Source organism: Nyctereutes procyonoides, unplaced genomic scaffold (genome assembly GCF_905146905.1).
Source record: "Nyctereutes procyonoides isolate TBG_1078 unplaced genomic scaffold, NYPRO_anot_genome, whole genome shotgun sequence".
In the NCBI taxonomy this organism is placed as follows: Eukaryota; Metazoa; Chordata; class Mammalia; order Carnivora; family Canidae; genus Nyctereutes; species Nyctereutes procyonoides.
This window is the reverse complement of record NW_026575146.1, coordinates 55,705,376-55,725,914: the sequence shown is the minus strand read 5'-3', so window position 1 is coordinate 55,725,914 and position 20,539 is coordinate 55,705,376. Positions and strand designations below refer to the sequence as shown.

Genomic DNA, 20,539 nt, shown 5'->3' with positions numbered 1-20,539 from the left:
GGAAAAGGGGCCAGTTGAAAAAGAAACAAAGTGAATCTCAGAGAAAATGTGTGGATATACGTTCTGACATCTCTTTCACCTCAAACATGCTCCGGGAGTAACAAGGAGAGCACCCGAATGCAGAATGGACAAACCAGATTGTGTTTCATTACCTTGACTACTAGGTAGATGTCTGAGGATGGATAGGTGACCGAGAATACTGCAGATCTTGCCTGACTGGATGGATCCACAGAGGGTGTGTGAGCTCGCAGAAATCCTTTGAACTGGTCTGAGTTCAGGTCACAGTGAAAATTTTCTGAGATCTGTAAACAAGGAGCAAGGCAAAAAATAAGTCACACCTGTGGTTCTCAGGGCCTCAACATGTTTAAAGAGTTAAAAAAAAAAAAACCCACAAAAAAATGTTGCCAAAGGAGTGTCATCATAGATGTGGTTTCTGAATAGTGGTGTTGGAAAAATCTGATACACATTTTTGTCACAGTGTCTAGATATTTTGGAGCTGTTTGAGAGGTGCTCCTCAAAATATTTACATTTTTATTAACCCATCCATTGTCCCTGAATACCAATGACGTGCCCGGCCCCACAGTGAAGAAGAGCAAGATGTTGTAGCTGAACTAAGAGCTGTAGCTGAGAAGTGGCTGCCCAGCAGAAACTACATCTACCAGGCTCCTTTGCGGGTGGAATGAGCATGTGACTAGATTCTTTCCAATGAACTGTGGCGCAGGTGTTGTGCCCAACAGCTGTTAACTTGTCGTAGAGTGGTGAGCGTTGTAGAATGTATAGAACTGTCAGATCCCTATGTTGCATACCCAAAACTAGTGTAAGAGTGTATGTTCCCTATATTTCAACAAACAAATGAAATACTTCCAGGCCTCCCCGACCCATCTTTTCCCCTTTTGGGGAGCTACAGTGGCAGTAACAAGTGGCTCTGGGAGGGCCATACTGAAGATGGTGGAGCCGCTGCCAGTGAGGGTTCTATAAAGACAAAGCAGCAGACCCCTAGTGAGCCACCACCCCTGCCCCCTCTCAGATTGCTAAGAAACAAAGATAGAAACTTCTTTTTTAAACCAGAAGTTCTCAGAATATGGTGCCCTGACTGGCAGCTTCAGCATCACCTGGGAACCTGTTAAAATGCAGATTCTCGGGGCACTTGGATGGCTCAGTGGTTGAGCATCTGCCTTTGGCTCAAGTCATGTCCCAGGGTCCTGGGATGGAGCCCCACATCGGGCTTCCCACAGGGAGCCTGCTTCTCCCTCTGCCTGTGTCTCTGCCTCTCTCTGTGTGTGTCTCTCATGAATATATAAATAAAATCTTTGAAAAAAAAAAAAAACACTCATGGAGAAGAGGCTTAGGTACCAAAATCTTTTTCATTAAAAGCACATCATGGTTGGTGAGGTCTTCACCCTCTGGCAAATTAATACTTCTACCACACAAAATGCCTTCCATCCACAAGAAGAGCACCTCACAGCACAAAAACTCCCAAACTGAGGCAACATTACATATATATCCAAGTTTGTTAAAAATGTATTTAAATTTAAATACATGTCATCCCATACTTTGCTATTTTTTTTCTCTCTCAATCCCAAACAGGCCACCACTTCCACCAGGCCTTCCCTCTAAGATTCTTCAAAGAACATAAATGACTAACATTGCCAGATCATTCCTGCAAAAACTGCAAAGGCAATAGAATTGGATGTATCAAAGGTCATTTGATGGGCAGCCCAGGTGGCTAAGTAGTTTGGCACTGCCTTCAGTCCGGGGCCTGATCCTGGAGACCCAGAATCGAGTCCCACATCGGGCTCCCTGCATGGAGCCTACTCCTCCCTCTGCCCGTGTCTCTGCCTCTTTCTCTCTCTGTCTCTCATGAATAAATAAATAAAATCTTTTTTTAAAAAAAAAAGTCATTTGCTTTCAAATCTGATGCGTTTTGCTGCAGAGATGTCAGTATTTGAAAACACGAACCCCGCAAAATCATGAGCAGTAAATGTGCCCCCAGGGATGGGGTGTTCTCTACTTCCTTACCTTTTTCCTTTCTTTAACATCATAGAGGGCGATGCTGGCAAACAGAGGCTCAATTTCAATCTCAAACCTGTCAGAGAGAGAAAGAAAAAATCAGGTGTTAAGTCAGATAATTATGAATTTGCTGAAATTGCTGTGCTATACATATTGGTTAAAAATGTACATCATTCCCAGAAATGTTTGGATAACTCCACACAGATGAGAATTATACTGGGATATTAGTGGAGAGAGATGAGAGGTTCATGGAGAATTCTCAGTCATTGGAAGCTGTGGTGGGTGTACATTTTCCTAAAAAAAAAAAAACAAAACACTCATTGGTGGCACTGCAAGGGAGAGAGGGTAGGGTGATCCCCATGGTGTGATCCAACACTTATCCTCTGTAGATGTGGTGTTTTCTGATGGGAAAGCCTCTGCCTTAGGTGAAGTCTTTGTTAGCCGTTTACCCTTTACTGCTAGGGTAGGAGTCCCTATTATTCAACTCTAAGGCACAAGGCTTTTCAGAGAGTAAAACAAAAACAAAACCAGTTCTGTTGCTTTTGCTTAGATTTATAGTGGGACCATTTATATGGGTGGATGTCTGACCTTTCCTGATTCCATTGTCCGGGGAGCTGCTGGGTTGCTGGGGCAGGGAACAGAGCACTCCCAATAAACACTGAGCTGTGGGGACCCAGAGAGAGCTAGAAACATATCAGCCCAAATGGCCCATTCCCCTCGACATGGTGGGTTTGAAGACACTGCATACCCAAAGCATAATGCTTCCACATGTTATAGAATATACATGAAGTACAGACGTGCACATTCCAAGTTTCTCAGTCTAACAACCCATGATCCTGGCTCCTGCTAGCTGAGTAACCAGGCTCTGGACCACCAGCACTTCAGAAGTCATATCAATTAGACCAAATTTTGTTTCAAGGCATGTGTAAGAGGATGGCCTTGTCACTGGGTAACTGTCTAAAAAGAGGACCTTTTTTAATGACTTATTTATTTGAGAGAAAGAGAGAGAAAGAATGAGCTGGGAGGCAGAGGGAGAGAGAAACTCAAGCAGACTCTGCACTGAGCACAGAGCCCAACACAGGGCTCAAACTCATGACCCTGAAATCATGACCTCAGCCAAAATCAAGTCGGATGCTCAACCGACTGTGCCACACAGGCACCCCTAAAAAGAGGATTTTTAAGAAGAATATTGGATGGAGGGAAGCACAGACAAAAGGGTTAGTTAGCCAAATGGCACCTGTGGGGATAAGGCAGATGGGAATGATGGCAGACTCACAGGCACTGGGTCAGACATACCTAGCTTCCGTTCTTCCTCCCACCACCAGCTCATCTGGGATCCTAATCAGGTTATTTGACTTTCCCAGTTTTGCTTATTTATCTGTAAAATGAGGAAGGGACGCTTGCTCTTCCCATTCCCCAGAGATGTCGTAAGGATTGTGTAGGACAGTGAGTGCAAACACACCATAAGAACAGCATCAAGAAACAGCATTACCTCCAATGTCCTTCAAGGGCTGAATGGATAAACCAAACATGGCATACACATGTGATGGACTATTATTCAGCCTGAAAAAGGAAGGACATTCTGACTCATGCTCCAACATGACCCCTGAAGGCATTGTGCTAGGTGAGACAAGTCAGTCACGAAAGACACATCTTGTAAAATCTGCTTCTATAAGGTATTTAGACAAAAAGTGATGGTGATGTCCAGGGTCTGGGGGAATGTGGATAGGAATTATTGTTTAATGAGGACAAAGTTCCAGTGGTGGAAGGAAAGAGATCTGGAAATGGGTATCTATGGCTGCACAGCAGTGAGCATATATTTAATGCCACTGAGCTGTACACTTAACAGTGGTGATGATGGTAAACTTTATGGTACAGATTTTATCACAAGCACACATGGAAAGGATTTCTATGATTATTCTATCATTAGGTGGGAGCACATTGATTGTGGGCTATCCTGTGCCTATGCTCGCCAGCTGTTGCCTGGTGTGGTCAACCCATATTTAATTGTGCATTCCAAGGTCTGAGTATTGCTGTGATCTACTTAGGTGGGTACTGAGTGGTAGTAAGTACTCCCTGGCTCAGAGAAAGAAAAGGAGAATTGACATTTGTCACATACCTACAATTGGGTTGCGTTAACCATTTGGCACGTGTTGACTCCTTTAACTTCACAACAATAATGTGATGCAAATATTACCCACTGTTTTTGAGGTGCAGGGAGATTAATTTGTCAAAGGCCACAAGATAAGGCACCGACATGTTTGGGGTTCAGAGCCCAGCCTTTTCTGATCACAGAACCTGAGTTTTTTTTTTCCTATTGATGTATCTCTAAGTATAGTCCCCAGAAACTAGCATTTTGAGGCAAAAGAGGAGTTTATCAAAATGCAGGTTTCTTTGTCCCTCCCCTGAGATCTAGTGAGCCAGAATCTCTTGGGGGAAATGGTGGTGTAAGGTGTCCCCAAATTTGCATTTAAAACAAACTCCCTGGGTAAACTTGAATAAAGCACACTAGTTTCCCCACCAAGGAGACCCCTCTGAGCTGAGGTTACTTTGCATAAAACAGTAGTAAATCTTATATTAAATATTTCCCCACATAAAATGCAAAGGAGGAAAATACTTTGTTGCCATCTTCTTTTCTTCTAGGTGCTCCAAACATCTGCAGATTGGACACCAGCCTGATTCTATATGCTTGAGTTTTACATGTTTCTCAAAAAGCAAAACAGTGACAGAGGTCTCAACAGATCATAAAATCTATAGTAGTAGAAATAAAATTCTGCATGTCTGTGTCAGTGGGGAAATGAGGTCTTTAACATTATCACGTTTACTATTCCTATTTTGACATTGTAAGTTTACCTATAAGAACTTGCTTGCTGGCTTGCTTTTTTAAAAATCTGGTTTATTCAGAGTAGTTTTAGCTGGGACAACCTCTTTGGTCCATCTCTCCTCTTGCAGGTGTATGCTGCTGATACAGATGCTATTTAAGACTCTTGAGTGGGCCAAGCACCCTCGGCAAACACCTCAATTCTATCTGATTTCTGCTTTGGCAATTGGGAAAAACATCACCAGAAAACTGACAATTTTTACCAAGAGAAATCCAAATGGGTCTATTTGTTTTTTCATTAATACATGTCTCTTAGTGGCCACGTATTCCCACCTGTAAGGACTGCTGCTGTTTACTTATTGGAAAGATCTAGAAGGCTTGGTGGCAAAGTGACATCATAAGGGAGAATTCCTCCAATCCCAAAAAGCATAGTCACTGCACTTATAAAGGGCCTGATGTGCATCCTGTGGGGGTGAGTGAGTGCCTCAGACAATGGGGCAGACTTCCTGAGCAGTGCAGAGGAGACCAGCAGCCACTTCCACTCAGCCCCCTGCTCAAGAACTAGCAGGCTCCCACTTCCAGGCTGGCTTGCATGGGCTAGAGGCTGCCTTTCTGTAGCCCTGACTCAACAGAGAGCTGTTTATGAGCTGCTCATCTCTGTGCACAAGACAAAAGGCCCTCACTTCCCTCCCCCTATTAGTAGAGCTGGCTAGGGGGAGGGCTACAACATCAAGGGAGCCCCTCCCCCGCGCCATGGGGGAAGAGAGGAGCAGCTCTGTCTCGCTGGGTTCTCAGGAGAGGATCTGGGGAAGCTATGCATTAGAATCACAGAAGTTTATGACAGGTAGAAACTTGGAGACCATCTGGTGTTAACAGTTTCATTTATAAGTAAGAACTCAAACTCCCAGAGAAGCTCCCAGGGTTGAAATACAGCCTTGAATCCAGAATCCAGATGCCCTAATTGCAAACCAGGTGTTGCCTAAGGAGACCATGAATTGACTTCAAGAGATGGATCACCCCCTAATGGATGAAAAAAATGCCAAGCTTATATACTGTGGCCCAGATAGAGCATTTACAACTTAATATTTTCAAAAGAGTCTGTGATTTGAAGTTGGAAGAATTCTCTGAAGTAGCAGCCTGCACAAGAGGCATGTAAACACCACCCGAGTGGATATGCAAGACAACTTGTTAGTGTGCTGGAAGAAGTTACTCTAATTTATTTTCATTTATTTAGTTCATATTTTAAAATTTCTTATTTATGTACATTCAATAATGTATATATTAATATGCATGTACAAAACTAATACACATGTACAGTGGACATGGGACTTCTACTCTGAATGTAAACAATCAAAAAGATTTGGAGATAATTGCTTTAAAGTACATGGGGCAAACAGTTGGCCCACAAGATGAATCCAGACTGCAGATGATGAGCTGTTGTATAATTTGTAAAAAGGAAATGAGAAGGTATTTAAGAAGTCAGGAGATTATTCAGAAGTCTGAATTTAAAAAGAAAGGAGGAGGGATCCCGGGGTGGCGCAGCGGTTTGGCGCCTGCCTTTGGCCCGGGGCGCGATCCTGGAGACCCAGGATCGAATCCCACATCGGGCTCCCGGTGCATGGAGCCTGCTTCTCCCTCTGCCTATGTCTCTGCGCCTCTCTCTCTCTCTCTCTCTCTCTCTCTCTCTCTCTGATTATCATAAATAAAAATTAAAAAAAAAAGATTGTTAAAAAGAAAGGAGGAAGGGAGGAAGGAAGGAAGCAAGCAAGCAAGCAAGCAAGCAAGCTGAATTTCCAGCTCCTCTTGAAAAAGCAAAAACAAAACCCAAATAGACAGTTGGCAAAAATGGGCCTGTGTCCTTGGATGGCAAGAATTGCCCTCGCCAGCGGTGGGTAACCCCTTAAAATATCTTGCTACAGTCCACACTGCTCTCTGGTCCTCTGCTGTCCCCCAGCACTGAGACTGGGTTTTAGTTGCATTTAATGTTGTGCTTCAATAAATAACAAACAAGTCTCTAGGGAAAAAAAAAGAAGCAGCAGCTCTAATGTGTAGCATCGTCTGAATTCTATGTTGTAAATATTCCACCATGGCCAGTCTCAAGATACGGACGCGAGGTCACTGAACACAGAGCTGGGTTCATCTCTGCTAGGTTCAGCTCTGAAGAATTAGAGAGGACTCCAGTATACCATTCACTGGTTTTCAGGGGTTTTTTTGCTGCCCAGCTTTCCCTGTTCCTTTGGTTACTGTAGGCTGTTTCACTCGGTTACCTTACATGACTCACTTTGGGGTGTGCCTTCCCTGGGACAGAGGAGCGACTGTCAAAGGCTGGGAAGGAATAGAATCTGGGTCTAGCTGACTCCAAACTCCGTTCTTCCCACTACGTCACAGCCTCACACTGTTGCAAGAGCACTGGAGGACCCTCCCCGTTCAAGCTCTGTCCACGGAGATGCAGCTTATACGTAAAAGGCGAGATAAACCTCTGTGTAGTGGTTAGTACATTCGCCGGTACTTACTTCAGAGTCAGCACCTTGACCAGTATTCTGTTGCCCAGATGTTCCTTAGGACATTCTGGTACCGGACGTATTTCCACCGCATCCTCCTATGATCGGTAAAGAAATCATGAATGAACTTCCAGGAGGGCTTCCAGTTGGAGAGAGTCCAGGGAAGGGAAGGCTGCTGTCCAGCACTCACCCTGCATTCATTTCTAATAGTGGGATAACACTTTTAAAGACTTTTATAAGAGAGTTTATTATTCAACCCCAAGTTTCGAAGTCAACATTGACGGCAAACAATTTCTCCTTTCCAAAAGCTAGGCATTTAAGACAAAGAGACAGAGGGAGGAAGGAAGGAAATGTGAACATGAATATGGCTGAGTAACATCCACCAGATGGCATTGCAAAATCTTATACCTATTGTTGGTATTGTTGGTTTTTTTTTTTTTTTTGCCTGCTCTAAGTACATATTCAGAATACTTCTCCTGCCAAGGTTTTACTAGTAAATGGTGAGTTTCAGACTTGAAGTCTGATTCAGAATAGCTCGCATCAGGCTGTATGTAAACCATCAATATTTAAAATGTAGTATCTTTCTCAGGTCACTGTGTTCTTAAACAGGTGATAGAGATTTGAGGTTGATGTATAGGTTCTACACACACATATCCAGCTAGAGCTTGCTGAAGTTCTAAATACAGGAAACTTAGTAATGACAAATTAGTAATGACATGCAATTATACAGTTTTTTGGTTTGTTTGTTTGTTTGTTTTACCACATTTGGGACTCTATTTTACCACATTGGAACTCAAGACTTAAAGAGAAATATACCAAGGCCCTAAGGTAACTTTTAACATTCAAATCTGAATTATCAAAGTATCTTCATTACATTTATGTATGCAAAGATAATAATGCAAAGCCCTGAAAACTTTAATCTCTGCTCTTGCAGTTGACTATCTACAGCTCACAAGAGTCCAAAGAATAGAGTCATGTCTAATTGTATTTTCCTGGGCCATAAGTGATGGGAGCCTCCCATAGCAAAGTAACATCTTTTGAGACAGCAGTAGAATCACCTCCTCAGTAAATCTGCACCCAGATTCATGAAACAAAGTGGTGAACTCACTTCTACTCAAAACTCCGTTCTTTAAGGTCCAATCCTGTGTTTCTCAGCGGGCCATCCTGGCCGCTGAACTTGTTTCAGAGGAGGCACTGCTTGATGCCCATGCTGAGCTCAACTCTCTCAGAGTAAACTGGCACTTGCAGGGTGATCAGAGCAGGTGCATGGAGAAGGGAAGCACCCTCCCTCATTGGAGAAGAGCCCCAACATACATTCATGGGTTTCTAAGGCTACCTCTCTGGTCTAGATTCGAACTTTCAAGGTTCTTTGTTAAAAGCTTTTCATTTAGAAAATGGAAACATACTCAAAAGTAGAGAGAATAATGGAATGAACCATCTTTACCCATCATGTAAGTTTCAATATGTTTAACTCATGGGCAATCTGGCTTCACCCATACTCCCACTTACTACCTCCCCCTACCCAATAGTGGATTACTTGGCAGCAAAGCCTCAGACATCATAGAACTTCATCTGTACATATTTCAGTACAAATCTCGATAAGATAAAGACTTCCAAAAACGCACAGCGGTCAGGGCGCCTGGGTGTCTTAGTCGGTTGAGTGTCTGCCTTTGGCTCAGGTCATGATCCTGGTGTCCTGGGACTGAGTCCCATATCAGGGACTGCTCAGTGGGGAGTCTGCTTCTCCCTCTGCCCCTTCCCCATTTATTCTCTCCTTCTCTCTCAAATAAATAAATAAATAAAATATTTCAAACATAAATAAATAAAATACAAAATAAAACTGCACAGCTGTAATGCCATTGATTTTTTTTAAATTAACAGCAATTTCTTATTGTCACTAGTTAGTTCATTCCAAATTTCCCCAACTATCTCAATTCTTTTTTGCAGTTAGTTTGTTAATCATGATCCAAATGAGGTTTAGATATTGATGCATTTCCTAAGTCTCTTCTAATCTATATGCATTTTTTAAGCCTTTATAGTTATCTGAAATTGGAACTAGTTCCCAGAGAAGAAGAAGAGCAAATACGAAGTTCCAAGTGGATATCTGCTCTGTGGCCATACCACCCTGAACATGGCCTATCTTGCCTGAAGTAGATGTCCGTTGTTTTATCTTCCTGAGTGTGTGTGTATGTATGTATATATAAAAATAAATATTATAAATACATATATATTATGTACATATAAATATATTATGTATATATTTACATTTCTGTATATAATATATACGTGCATACATAAATGTGTGCATATATAGATATGTATATATATTTTTGTATATATCTCTAAATATACATATAGATATTTAAAGAGGGACAGAGACAGAAAGGGAGGGAGAGAGTAAGAGAAAGAGAAGGACAGTATGAGAGATGTCTTCTATCAGTTGACCCAACACACTGAGGCCAACTCTACATCTGTCTGCCTGTGATTGCATTATGTGAGCCGATAAATATCCCCCACACCCATACTACTTTTTTTTCTTAATTGGTTTTTAGTTGAGTTATGTTACTTGCAGCCTAGGCAGTCTGAATGCAAATTCTTCTGCGATTCAGAGGATAGTGGCACCTTCTTAGGGACCAACCCATAGGATGCCTTTTGCAGAACCAAGAGTGAATCAGGACAAGAACTCCCCTCCTAGAGGCCTGGGGGGTTGTGTTCTACTTTTACCTCTCTTGTAGGCTTAGTCATAATTTAAATATAATAGTTCACCTCTTTTCTCATCCTCTTCACCAGGAAATAAAGTCATGGTAATAAGAAATAGTTTTGTTAAGGTGTTTCACAAAAAAAAAAAAAAAAAAAAAAAAAAAAAATCAGTGTGTGTGATTAGTTCATGGTAGCCAGAAATTTACCCCTCTTCCACAGGACTATCTTTGGAGAAAGTTCAAATTACAAGGACAAATGCAATCTCTGTGTGTATGAGCTTCAAAATATTAAAGGCTGGTATGGGGGCCTCCCAGAATTTTCGACATACTAATTTACAAATAATTGGTACACTAAATACAAAGCACTCCTCTTCACCCAATAAAGAGGGCCTCTTAGGACCTCTGCTAGATTATAACTTTCAATCCTAATCAAGTTTCTGCATCATTTCAGAGACCATAAAAAAAAGGTCTACATAATCTGTGATTCATTCTTGCAATCAGTGGGAGACTGGACACCCTCCCACTTAATCCCATGAAGGCTGATATCTCACTAGACATACCCTTCTCATCCTTTCATTGTTTTGTCTCTCCTGGTGTCCACTTTGGGACACTTTCTTACATACTGGCACCTCCACTATGGAGCTGAGAGGAAAAGGAATACAAGCAGAAGTCAAATCTGGCAGATATAATATTTCTTGACAAAGATGGTAAAAAAAAACCCTTAAAGTTTTATATGGAAACTGAAGAGTTATGATATTTAGTGTGATGGTTCATATCATCTTTGGATTTCAATTATGTGTGCTCTTATGCCAGGTAGTCATATGTAGATACCTAAGTAGGGGCAAACATAAAGTTTGGGGTTAGGCAAACATAAAGTTTGGGGTTAATGGGTTAGGATCCCCATTCTGTACTTTAATTTGCCTGAGAGGTTACTTAACCTCCCTGACTCTTACTCTGCAATCTGAAGAATGGAGGTGATACAACGCTGCCCACATTATTCGTAGTTATTTTTAATCTGCCTCATTCAGAAAAGGATTTCAGGCCACTACAAATGAAATAAATAGATGAGAAAACCAACGTAGTTGGAATATAATAATAAGAAAGAAAGCTGAAGTAAATTCCAATAAGTTAGCCACTAGATTTAGAAGCAGAAAATAGAAAGAAAAAAAAAGCAGCAAATGGGAATTTGACCCTAAGTAAAGACTTCAGGAGAGCTCATTACAAGATGCATACAGTCTCCTAAGAGTTTCCATTTCCCCAGTGAAATCAAATTCTTCTCTATCCCAAGACTTGAGAGACAATTTCCCTCTGGATCCTCACTGAGGCAGGTGCTAGATGAGGAGTAGGTCTGTGTCCTTGATAATATTTGCACGGTGGACATGATGTCACATCTCATGACTGCAGCTTCCATACTGTACTTTTTGCCCTCATCCAAGGGCTGAGTCAGCAAACACAATGCCCAGGGGGCTCCACCAGGTTTAAGAAGCAGGCTCCCTAGTGGTCTTCTTGCTTGATCCAAAAAGTAAATGTCAAACATTTAGAGGCATGGATGGATGGCTTATGTTTTGCAAAAATGCCCCCCAAATTGTGCATCTTACAACTGAACTTTTGATAAAATTTGGACAGCAGAGATATTGCCATAGCCAGTTCTGGCAAGAACCAGAAGCACCAACATTCTGACATACAGAGGAAAGACACAGAGCCTCATATCAAGTATGAGGAGCCTACAGAGGCTGGAATAATGGTCACTATTCATCCCATCCGAAGTGCCCCAAGGAGTAAATACAAGGCAAAGCCAAAATTATCAAATTGATCTCTGTTAGCGCCAATATATAATGACGTGAACAATCAGGATCCTGAAGTTTATGCATTAAGACCATAGCTATGATCATTCTATTGACTGATTATTATTTTTAAAGATTTTATTTCTTTATTCATGAGGGACACAGAGAGAGAGAGGCAGAGACACAGGCAGAGGAAGAAGCTGACTCCTGCAGGGAGCTTTATGTGGGACTTGATCCCAGGACCCTGGGACTACAACCTGAACTAAAGGCAGACACTCAACCACTGAGCCACCCAGGTGCCCTGCTATGATCATTTTAGACTAGAATGTTTTCAAAGTAATTCTCCTCAGGTTGTTCATAGAGATTACCTCTAAAAAAAGATCTTAGCACTTGAGAATATCAAAGTTTAAGGAATGCCTGTCTTGATAGATTAACTGCAAATATACCCCCAAAGAACTGAATGGTTTGACTCACTAAGATCACTACACGTAGACCCTTGAAATGTTCTGAGGATTGAATGAGACAAAATCAGTGAAAGTGTTTTGTAAAGAGCAGTGAAAATCCTGGTTATTGTTGGAATCTCTTTTGGAGGACTGATCAATAACTGGCTTTGTGATTCCATAGGCTTATCTTAGGGAAAAGAATGGCCCAGAAATCATACCATTAAGCATCCTGATAGTGCTATACAGGAATGACAAACAATAATATTTTCCTGGAGACTCTCTGTTTTCCTCACTGAGATTCTCCAGCATGGAGATGGTTGCACCCACCTCATCCACTGATGGGTACAGGGCAAAGAGCTCGGCCTGCCGATTGGTCCTCCGGGCCTCTTCATTCTGCTTCTCAAAGTCCTCAGCACTCACTTGCTGCAGGAGGTTTTCCAGCTGCTGATCAGGCTGCAGGCTGCGGAGGTCGAAGCCACAGGCAGTGAGGGGGCCTTTCCCAGACACGTCACAGAGCACGTTTAAGTGGCGGGGGCGCACCTGCAAGAAGACACCCATGTTGTGAGAGGGATCGTGGCTCTAAAATAAGAACAGGGGATCCCTGGGTGGCGCAGCGGTTTAGTGCCTGCCTTTGGCTCAGGGCATGATCCTGGAGACCCAGGATCGAATCCCACGTCGGGCTCCCAGTGCATGGAGCCTGCTTCTCCCTCTGCCTATGTCTCTGCCTCTCTCTCTCTCTCTCTCTCTCTCTGTGTGTGTGTGTGACTATCACAAAAAAAATAAAATAAAATAAAATAAAATAAAATAAAATAAAATAAAATAAAATAAAATAAGAACAAAAGAATCTGGGGTGTATCTGCCCTACTCCCAAGTGGGATTACAGAATCAGGCCTCAAGCTACTTCTGAGCAAACTACACGTTTGACAAAAACCACATCTTTGGCTTCCTGGCCCTGAGTATCCTAAAATTAAATATCTCCTTCCCACCTGGAAGCAGGTAATTGCTCATCAGATGTAGATAAACTGGTCCTTAGGAAAGGTTTAAAAACAGTGCTGTGGGGGCACCTGGGTACCTCAGTTGGTGAAGCGTTTGCCTTTGGCTCAGGTCATGATCCTGGGGTCCTGAGATCGTGCCCTGCATTGAGCTCCCTGCTCAGCAGAGAGCCTGCTTCTCCCTCTCCCTCTGCTATTCCCCCTGCTTGTGTGCTCTCTCTCTCTCTCTGTTGAATAAATAAATAAAATCCGAAAAAGAAAGAAAGGAAGGAAAGAAAAGAAAAGAAAAGAAAAGAAAGAAAAGAAAAGAAAAGAAAAGAAAAGAAAAGAAAAGAAAAGAAAAGAAAAGAAAAGAAAAGAAAAGAAAAGAAAAGAAAAGAAAAGAAAAGAAACGAGCATTGTGTTTCTATTAGTTTGGGGCATGTTCTTTTCTGGAGATTACAAGTCAAGTCTCTTGTGTACCTTGCTCATGTCTCATACTCATGAGAACAGAACTGGAATAAGTGTAACAGAGAGGAGTCTGGACTGGACTATTTAGGGACCTCATCCTGATCTCAATTTCAGAAGCTGGTTTTTGAAACTGGAAAATAAGATGATCTGAAAGGAGCCTTCCAAATTAAACCTCATATAAGTTCCCAGCTGCATCTTATCCTTCCAAAGACAGCAATGTGGGAGTGGGAATACACTTCTATGGGACTTTAGTAACAGTTATAGGAATAACCACCAGAACAAAAAGCAGAAAAGCATTTGCTATTCAAGTAGTGTCCACTTTTAGCTGCAGTGTGTTTGAAAAAAAGAGTTTTTTCAATAAAGCAGATGCTTTATTTTATTAGCAATGTGTCAGTAATGGGGAATGGCAAACCCAACCAAAGACTTGGTAAAGACTATACAATCACTATCAATATGTCATAAGAATATAGATGAACTATTATAAACATCTACAAAATTAATGGTAAAATGTTATCCTAAAGTTCTAGCAAAAGGACATGCTATTATACAGTTTCTCTATAATATATATTTTCTGTGACATTCATCTACCTTATAAAAGGTATTCTGCTAGATCATAAATTTTACCTGACTGAATGTGCTAACAATAATTTAAATTAGCACTTTAATTTTTTTTAAAGATTTTATTTATTTGTTCATGAGAGACAGAGATACAGGCAGAGGGAAGAGCAGGCTCCATGCAGGGAGCCCAATGTGGGACTCAATCCTGGGTCTCCAGGATCACGCCCCGAGCCGAAGGCAGGCACTCAACTGCTGAGCCACCCAGGCATCCCAAGCACTTTAATTATTGATACTTTTTTAGCTTAGAAATTATGAGAGCCTTGGGAGAATGAATTTACCAAGTTACTTTGAAAGGATGTCAAGATATATGCATATATATGTGTATGTAAATATATGTATAATCTCCAGAATTTATCCTAAGGGTATAACCGGACAAGTGAGCAAGGATTGTGAAGACAAGAGCATCTCTGGAACATTGTAGTAACAAAATAATAGAAACTATCTAAATATCTTTTTATTTATTTATTTATTTATGATAGTCACAGAGAGAGAGAGAGAGGAAGAGACACAGGCAGAGGGAGAAGCAGGCTCCACGCACCGGGAGCCCGACATGGGATTCGATCCCGGGTCTCCAGGATCGCGCCCTGGGCCAAAGGCAGGCGCCAAACCGCTGCGCCACCCAGGGATCCCTAAATATCTTTTTTTAATAAAGATTTTTATTTATTTATTCATAGAGACACAGAGAGAGAGACAGAGAGAGAGGCAGAGACACAGGCAGAGGGAGAAGCAGGCTCCATGCAGGGAGGCTGATGTGGGACTCGATCCCAGGTCTCTGGGATCACACCTTGGACTGAAGGCAGCACTAAACCACTGAGCCACCGGGGCTGCCCTCTAAATGTCTCCCCAAAGAGACAGCACTAAAAGATCTTGGAACTTCCATCCAATGGAATGTTATGCAGCCATTTAAAGAAAACCCAAGTAAACATGTATTCACTGGAAAAGAAAGGTGATCACCTCACAGTGTATTATTAATATGAAAAAAGAAGGCATCCAGTATTATGTATAATGTGATCTAATTTTTATGGAATATATATGTGTGTACCATGGAGTTGCATCATATATATGTATTGAACTTATGTAAATTCAAGCACTTGGCCTTTCCATTCCACACAGAAGGTGCCAAGAATGGGAGTGACATGGGAAGATGTTGCCGATTGTCTCACTGTCTGAGCATTCCTGCATGAGTGTTAGTCTAACACTTAAAAACATACAACTTTTGTGCAACTTGGCTCCACAACACAGCCGATGACTTAACTGAGCACTGAGTATGCTGAAATGGGTGTGCTTCATGGAGGTGATGGTCATTGACCTACTGTCTCTCAGCTCCAAATTTTATACTCTGTGAGGCTGGGCCTGGCATCTAGCAAGTCACATTTCTGCTTTGCCACCTCCTTCTTTTGGGTTCTGCCAGTAATGGGTGCTCTAAAGAGATTGGGTAGCTGGAGAATGAAAGGGGACTGGCTCCTCCCTCTTTGTTGAAGCTCCTCCTACCTTGGTAGTGGCAATTGGTTCTAGAGCCCAGCTTCTTTGGGCACTTCCAGAACCATCCTTATCTTACCTCCTTGGAGGTACCAGCACCAGCCAGACAGTCCCACCTCCTAAGAGGTCAGAGTCCAGACTCTCAGATCCTGTGGGATCTTTCCTCTGAGATCCCCAGAGATTTGAGTTCCAGCTCTAAGGCCACTCTTTAGAGCTTCTAGGTTCTGATAACTCTAATACTCTTCCAACCAGACCCATGGTTCTTGAATATGGTCTCGGGACCAGTAGCATCAGCATCTATTGGGAAATGCTAATTATAAATGCAAATTATCAAGTGCCACTCCAGCCTAATGAATCAGAGACTCTGGGTGGTACCTAGCAATCTGAGTTGGAACAAGCCCTCCAGGCGATTGCAGTGAAGCTCTAGTTTTAGAGCCACTGCCCCAGGATGGTGTGTGGGTTCCTGCTCATACAATTTCTATAGGACTTCAATTTTCCCATTTCATTCTCTGAGTCCTCCAAAATTGTTTAACCAATCTCTACATTAAATTTCTTTTGTTGGGCAACCTGGGTGGCTCAGCGGTTTAGCGCCACCTTCAGCCCAGGGCCTGATCCTGGAGGCCCAGGATCGGGTCCCACGTCAGGCTCCCTGCATGGAGCCTGCTTCTCCCTCTGCCTGTGTCTCTGCCTCTCTGCCCCCCCCCTCTCTCATGAATAAATAAATAAATAAATAAAATCTTTAAAAAATAATTTAAAAAATTTCTTTTGTTGAGATAACTGCTGTGGCTTCTGTCTGACCAAGATAAGGAAAGATGTAAAATAAAAACTGAATTTAGTCAAAATTACCAATGAGAAATCTCTTAAACATCTCCCACAAAGTAGATAGCCCATGCTACAGGAAGGAAGCCCACCATATTCAGCATCAGAACTGATGGCTGATTCCTACATTAAGCTCATATTAAGTAGTCAACATGGCTCTAGAGACCATGTGGTTTGAAAAATAGGTATTATATTAAAAGTCTCTACTCATTCACCATTCAGCATGGAGAGATGATTAGAATGAAAGCACCTGAAAGCTGAAAATGCTACCAGGTCAGAAGATGCCCTATAAAACTTAGACAAGTCTCTTCCCCTTTGTTTTATTTTTCCCAACTACAAAATGGACAAGTTGGAACAGAGCACTGGCTTTCTAAAAGATTTTGCAATTGTGATAAAATATACATAACATAAAGTTTACCATCGTAATCATTTTTTGAGTACAATGCAGCAGTGTGAAGTACATTCACACTGTTGTGCACACCACTACCCACAACTCTTTGAATCTGTACTTATCTATACTGTAACTTTGTACCTGTTAAAAGATCATTTCCATTCCTCCCACTCCCTGAAGCCCCTGGCAACCACATTCTACTTTCTGTCTCTAGGAATCGGACTACTTCAGGTAGTTCACATACATGGAATTATACAATTTTTGTTCTTTTGTGACTGATTTTACTTAGCACCTATGGACACTAAGTGAGAGCTGGTATTGACCTAAATGCTTTACACAATATTAACTCATTTAATGCTCCAACAACCCCATGTGGTAGTTACTATTTGTTGTCATCGTTATTAGTTTTATGGACTTGAATGTTCGAAAAAGTCCTATGTTGACATCCTAATGCCCAATGGGCTATTGGGAGGTAGGGCCTTTGGGAGGTGATCAGGTCATGAAGATGAGGCCTTCACAAGTGGAATTAGTGCCCTTATGAGAGACATGAGAGCCTTTGTTCTCCCTCAGTCTCCCCTGTGTGGTGGTACACTGCAAGAAGGTGTCTGCAAAACCAGGAAGAAGATGCTTACCAGGAACCAAATGAGCTGACACCTTGATCTTGGACTTCCCCACCTCTGAACTGTGAGAAATAAATGTCTAGTGTTTTAACGACTCCAATATATTGTACTCTATTGTTCAGCCTGAACTGACTAAGACAGCTTCCCTTCGGGCGCCTGGGTGGCTCAGTTGGTTAAGCATCCAACTTTTGGTTTCAGCTCCAGTCATGATCTCAGCGTCATGAGATCAAGCCCCACATCCATCTCTGCACTCAGTGGGGAGTCTGCTTGAGATTCTCTTCCCCTCCCTCTCTATCTGCTCGTCCCTCACTCATGTGCACATGCTTTCTCTAAAATAAATAAACCTTAAAAATTGGCTTCTCCAAGACCACAGAACAGTTGACCAAGATGACAGGAGAGGAGACCCCCTAAGGCACTACTTCCTTTACACCAGTGAGTCTCCATACCCAACACTCCTTTTTAATGTAAATATTCCCTAATTTTTCCTTTCCCATCCTGACATGCCATGTACAGATGATAAAACTTACACACACACGTTTTTTAAACGAACTCAAAAGAATTTAATGGAATGAGAGAATAAAAGAAAAAAATTATAATTAGATGAGATGTCTTTATTATCCTCCTTGTTTTCCAATGGAGGAAACTGAAGCAAGCCCAGAAAGGTTAATTATCCTGCCGGGGGCCACAGAGTCAGTATACAGCAAAATAGGGAAGAAAACCTGGGCAGTCTGGCCTCAGTGTGGACTTTCCCCCACTCTGCAACTGCCCTTAGAGACACCACCGGGTCTCAGGAATTGTTACGTGGATGGGCCCAATGAGCAACCCCCTTCTACTTCTACCTATTTTCATTATTGAACTTGTGGGTTTTCATTTGAACACCAATTTCTGTAGCTACAAACAGGTTTGAGGAGAAAAAAAACAAACAAACAAACACCACTGACTCAAATGGTAGAGCTCCTGCTACTCTGACATTCTCTGAGTCTAGCCCTTTCTCTAGCTAAAACACCGACCGCATGCCCTGGGCAGAGCAGCCCAGTAACCTGGTAACCATGTTTGTTGATAGAAAATACCTGTGTGCTTGGTTCATGGCCCTCCAAGGACTCTGACTCAAACGTCTGTTTCTGAAGTGTCTTGTGAAAATCTCTTCGGGATCCAGTCTTTTTAAAGCCGCAAATCTCCGAACTTCCTTGGTTTCTTTTTTGGTTGTTATTACGTCATTTGGAGCAAGAGAAAGAGAGAGAGGTACAGGCGCATTAGATTAAAAATAAAAGTAATGTTTGAGAGTAGACATGGCGCTGAAAGATCTCGCAAAGAGAGGACCGATTGTAATTCCTCCCATCTAATTATGCACCAGGCCTAATACAAGGCTCTGCTGTAATGAGATACAGACTTGCCTCCTTGCTGGCTCATTATCAAAGGTAGGAACGGTCTGGGAAAATGCCACTTCGGAGGTGTGGTCATTTCAGCTGCGGGGCATTTGGCTCCAAGCTGACGCTAAACTATGACCCTAGTGTTAAGAGGCTGGAATAAATCTAGCAATGTGCAGAGCAGCAAATAAAGATCGTTTGAAGATAAAAATAGAGGAAAACATTGAATGTCCCCAACAGTGTTCTTAACAATGAATTAAAAAGGCAGGACACGGTTAAGAAAAAATAGAAATAAACGATGGGCATGCCTTAAATCTCTGCTAATGGTCTCAATCTCCACTCTGCGCACGCCATTAAAATGGGGTTTCAGAAATGTGTAGCTATGAAAAGGGTTTAAAATATAATGGCCAGCACTGTCCCCGGAGAAGGAAATTAGACCATCGTGAAAAAAGGCAACAGATAGAAGCCCTCAGATAATAACTGTAGAAACCAACGTGCCTATTCCCTGTTTTTATGACTCAAAGTCTTCTTGGAAAACAGGCTGCAAAGTCAACTGCACAAGCATGTGCTCATTTGGTTTGATTTCTCACACTATTAGAAAAACCCCTGAGCAAGTAGGTAAAAGGATATGAAATGAGTTAGGATTTATTAGGCAGATCAAATGGCAGACAGATAAAGCAGGAAATGTGGGAGAGCAACTAGCAATGATCCAAATACAGAGTTTATAACTCTTTGGGAGGGGTGAAGTGTTGGGTTATGCACAGAGCTGGTATTCAATAAATTTTAGTTGATTAAGTTAATTAAAGGAAAAAAAGGAGATGACCCAGGGAGAACAGGCTCTGTTCTTAGATTTTATTGTGCTCTAAAGAGAAGCAATTTGAGTAAAAGGAGATAAGAAATAGCCCTAGGAGAGGGGCAAGATGGGCTTGGTGACTAATTCAAGTCAATGTCTACTATAAATGGTCATCTTCAGTGTCTCTTGGCCATCTGTACTGCCCTGACCCAAACCTGTATTGACAGGGCTGGGTGAACAGCAGGCCAAATTGGGGAACTGAAAGAAAATAAGTAAATGAGTATAGTATACTCTGAAATAAGGAAATAAGAGTAAACATTTACAAAAGATTTCAAGAGAAATATGCAGAATTATTTCTGGCTTGGAATTCCTAAACACCAACAAAACAAATGAAATTTAAAATATCATATTGTTCATAAACATCAATTAGCAAAAAGTATTTTGGGGGACTCCTTCAAATAATTTCCCAAAAGTAATTAAGAACTATTTACTTAAAATATTTAAGAAAATTATTTCGGTTCCAGTTGCTCTAAGTGTGCAGTGCTAAGAAGAGCAGATACATGTGTGAGCAAAGTTTATTTTATATTAGAATATTTATTTTCTATGAACAGAGATTTCTGAGAGCCTCACACAGGATTTCATTAACCTGTTAGCTATTTAAAAGTGATTCTCGGGGATCCCTGGGTGGCACAGCGGTTTGGCGCCTGCCTTTGGCCCGGGGCGCGATCCTGGAGACCCGGGATCGAATCCCA

The 20,539-nt window shown here is 41.9% G+C and overlaps 1 protein-coding gene across 2 annotated transcripts in view; it reads right to left on the bottom strand.

Annotated features, from left to right (window-relative positions):
* The window catches only part of DOCK8 (dedicator of cytokinesis 8), a 223,866-nt gene that overhangs the window by 127,833 nt on the left and 75,494 nt on the right, over positions 1 to 20,539 (bottom strand). For both annotated transcript variants that reach the window (XM_055310526.1, XM_055310527.1), the window contains exons 5-9: positions 18,698 to 18,821; positions 12,586 to 12,798; positions 7,345 to 7,430; positions 2,020 to 2,086; positions 153 to 302 (exon numbers count right to left, since the gene is read on the bottom strand). In XM_055310526.1, coding sequence (XP_055166501.1) covers positions 153 to 302; positions 2,020 to 2,086; positions 7,345 to 7,430; positions 12,586 to 12,798; positions 18,698 to 18,821 — 640 coding nt within the window. The remainder of the gene's footprint in view (positions 1 to 152; positions 303 to 2,019; positions 2,087 to 7,344; positions 7,431 to 12,585; positions 12,799 to 18,697; positions 18,822 to 20,539) is intronic.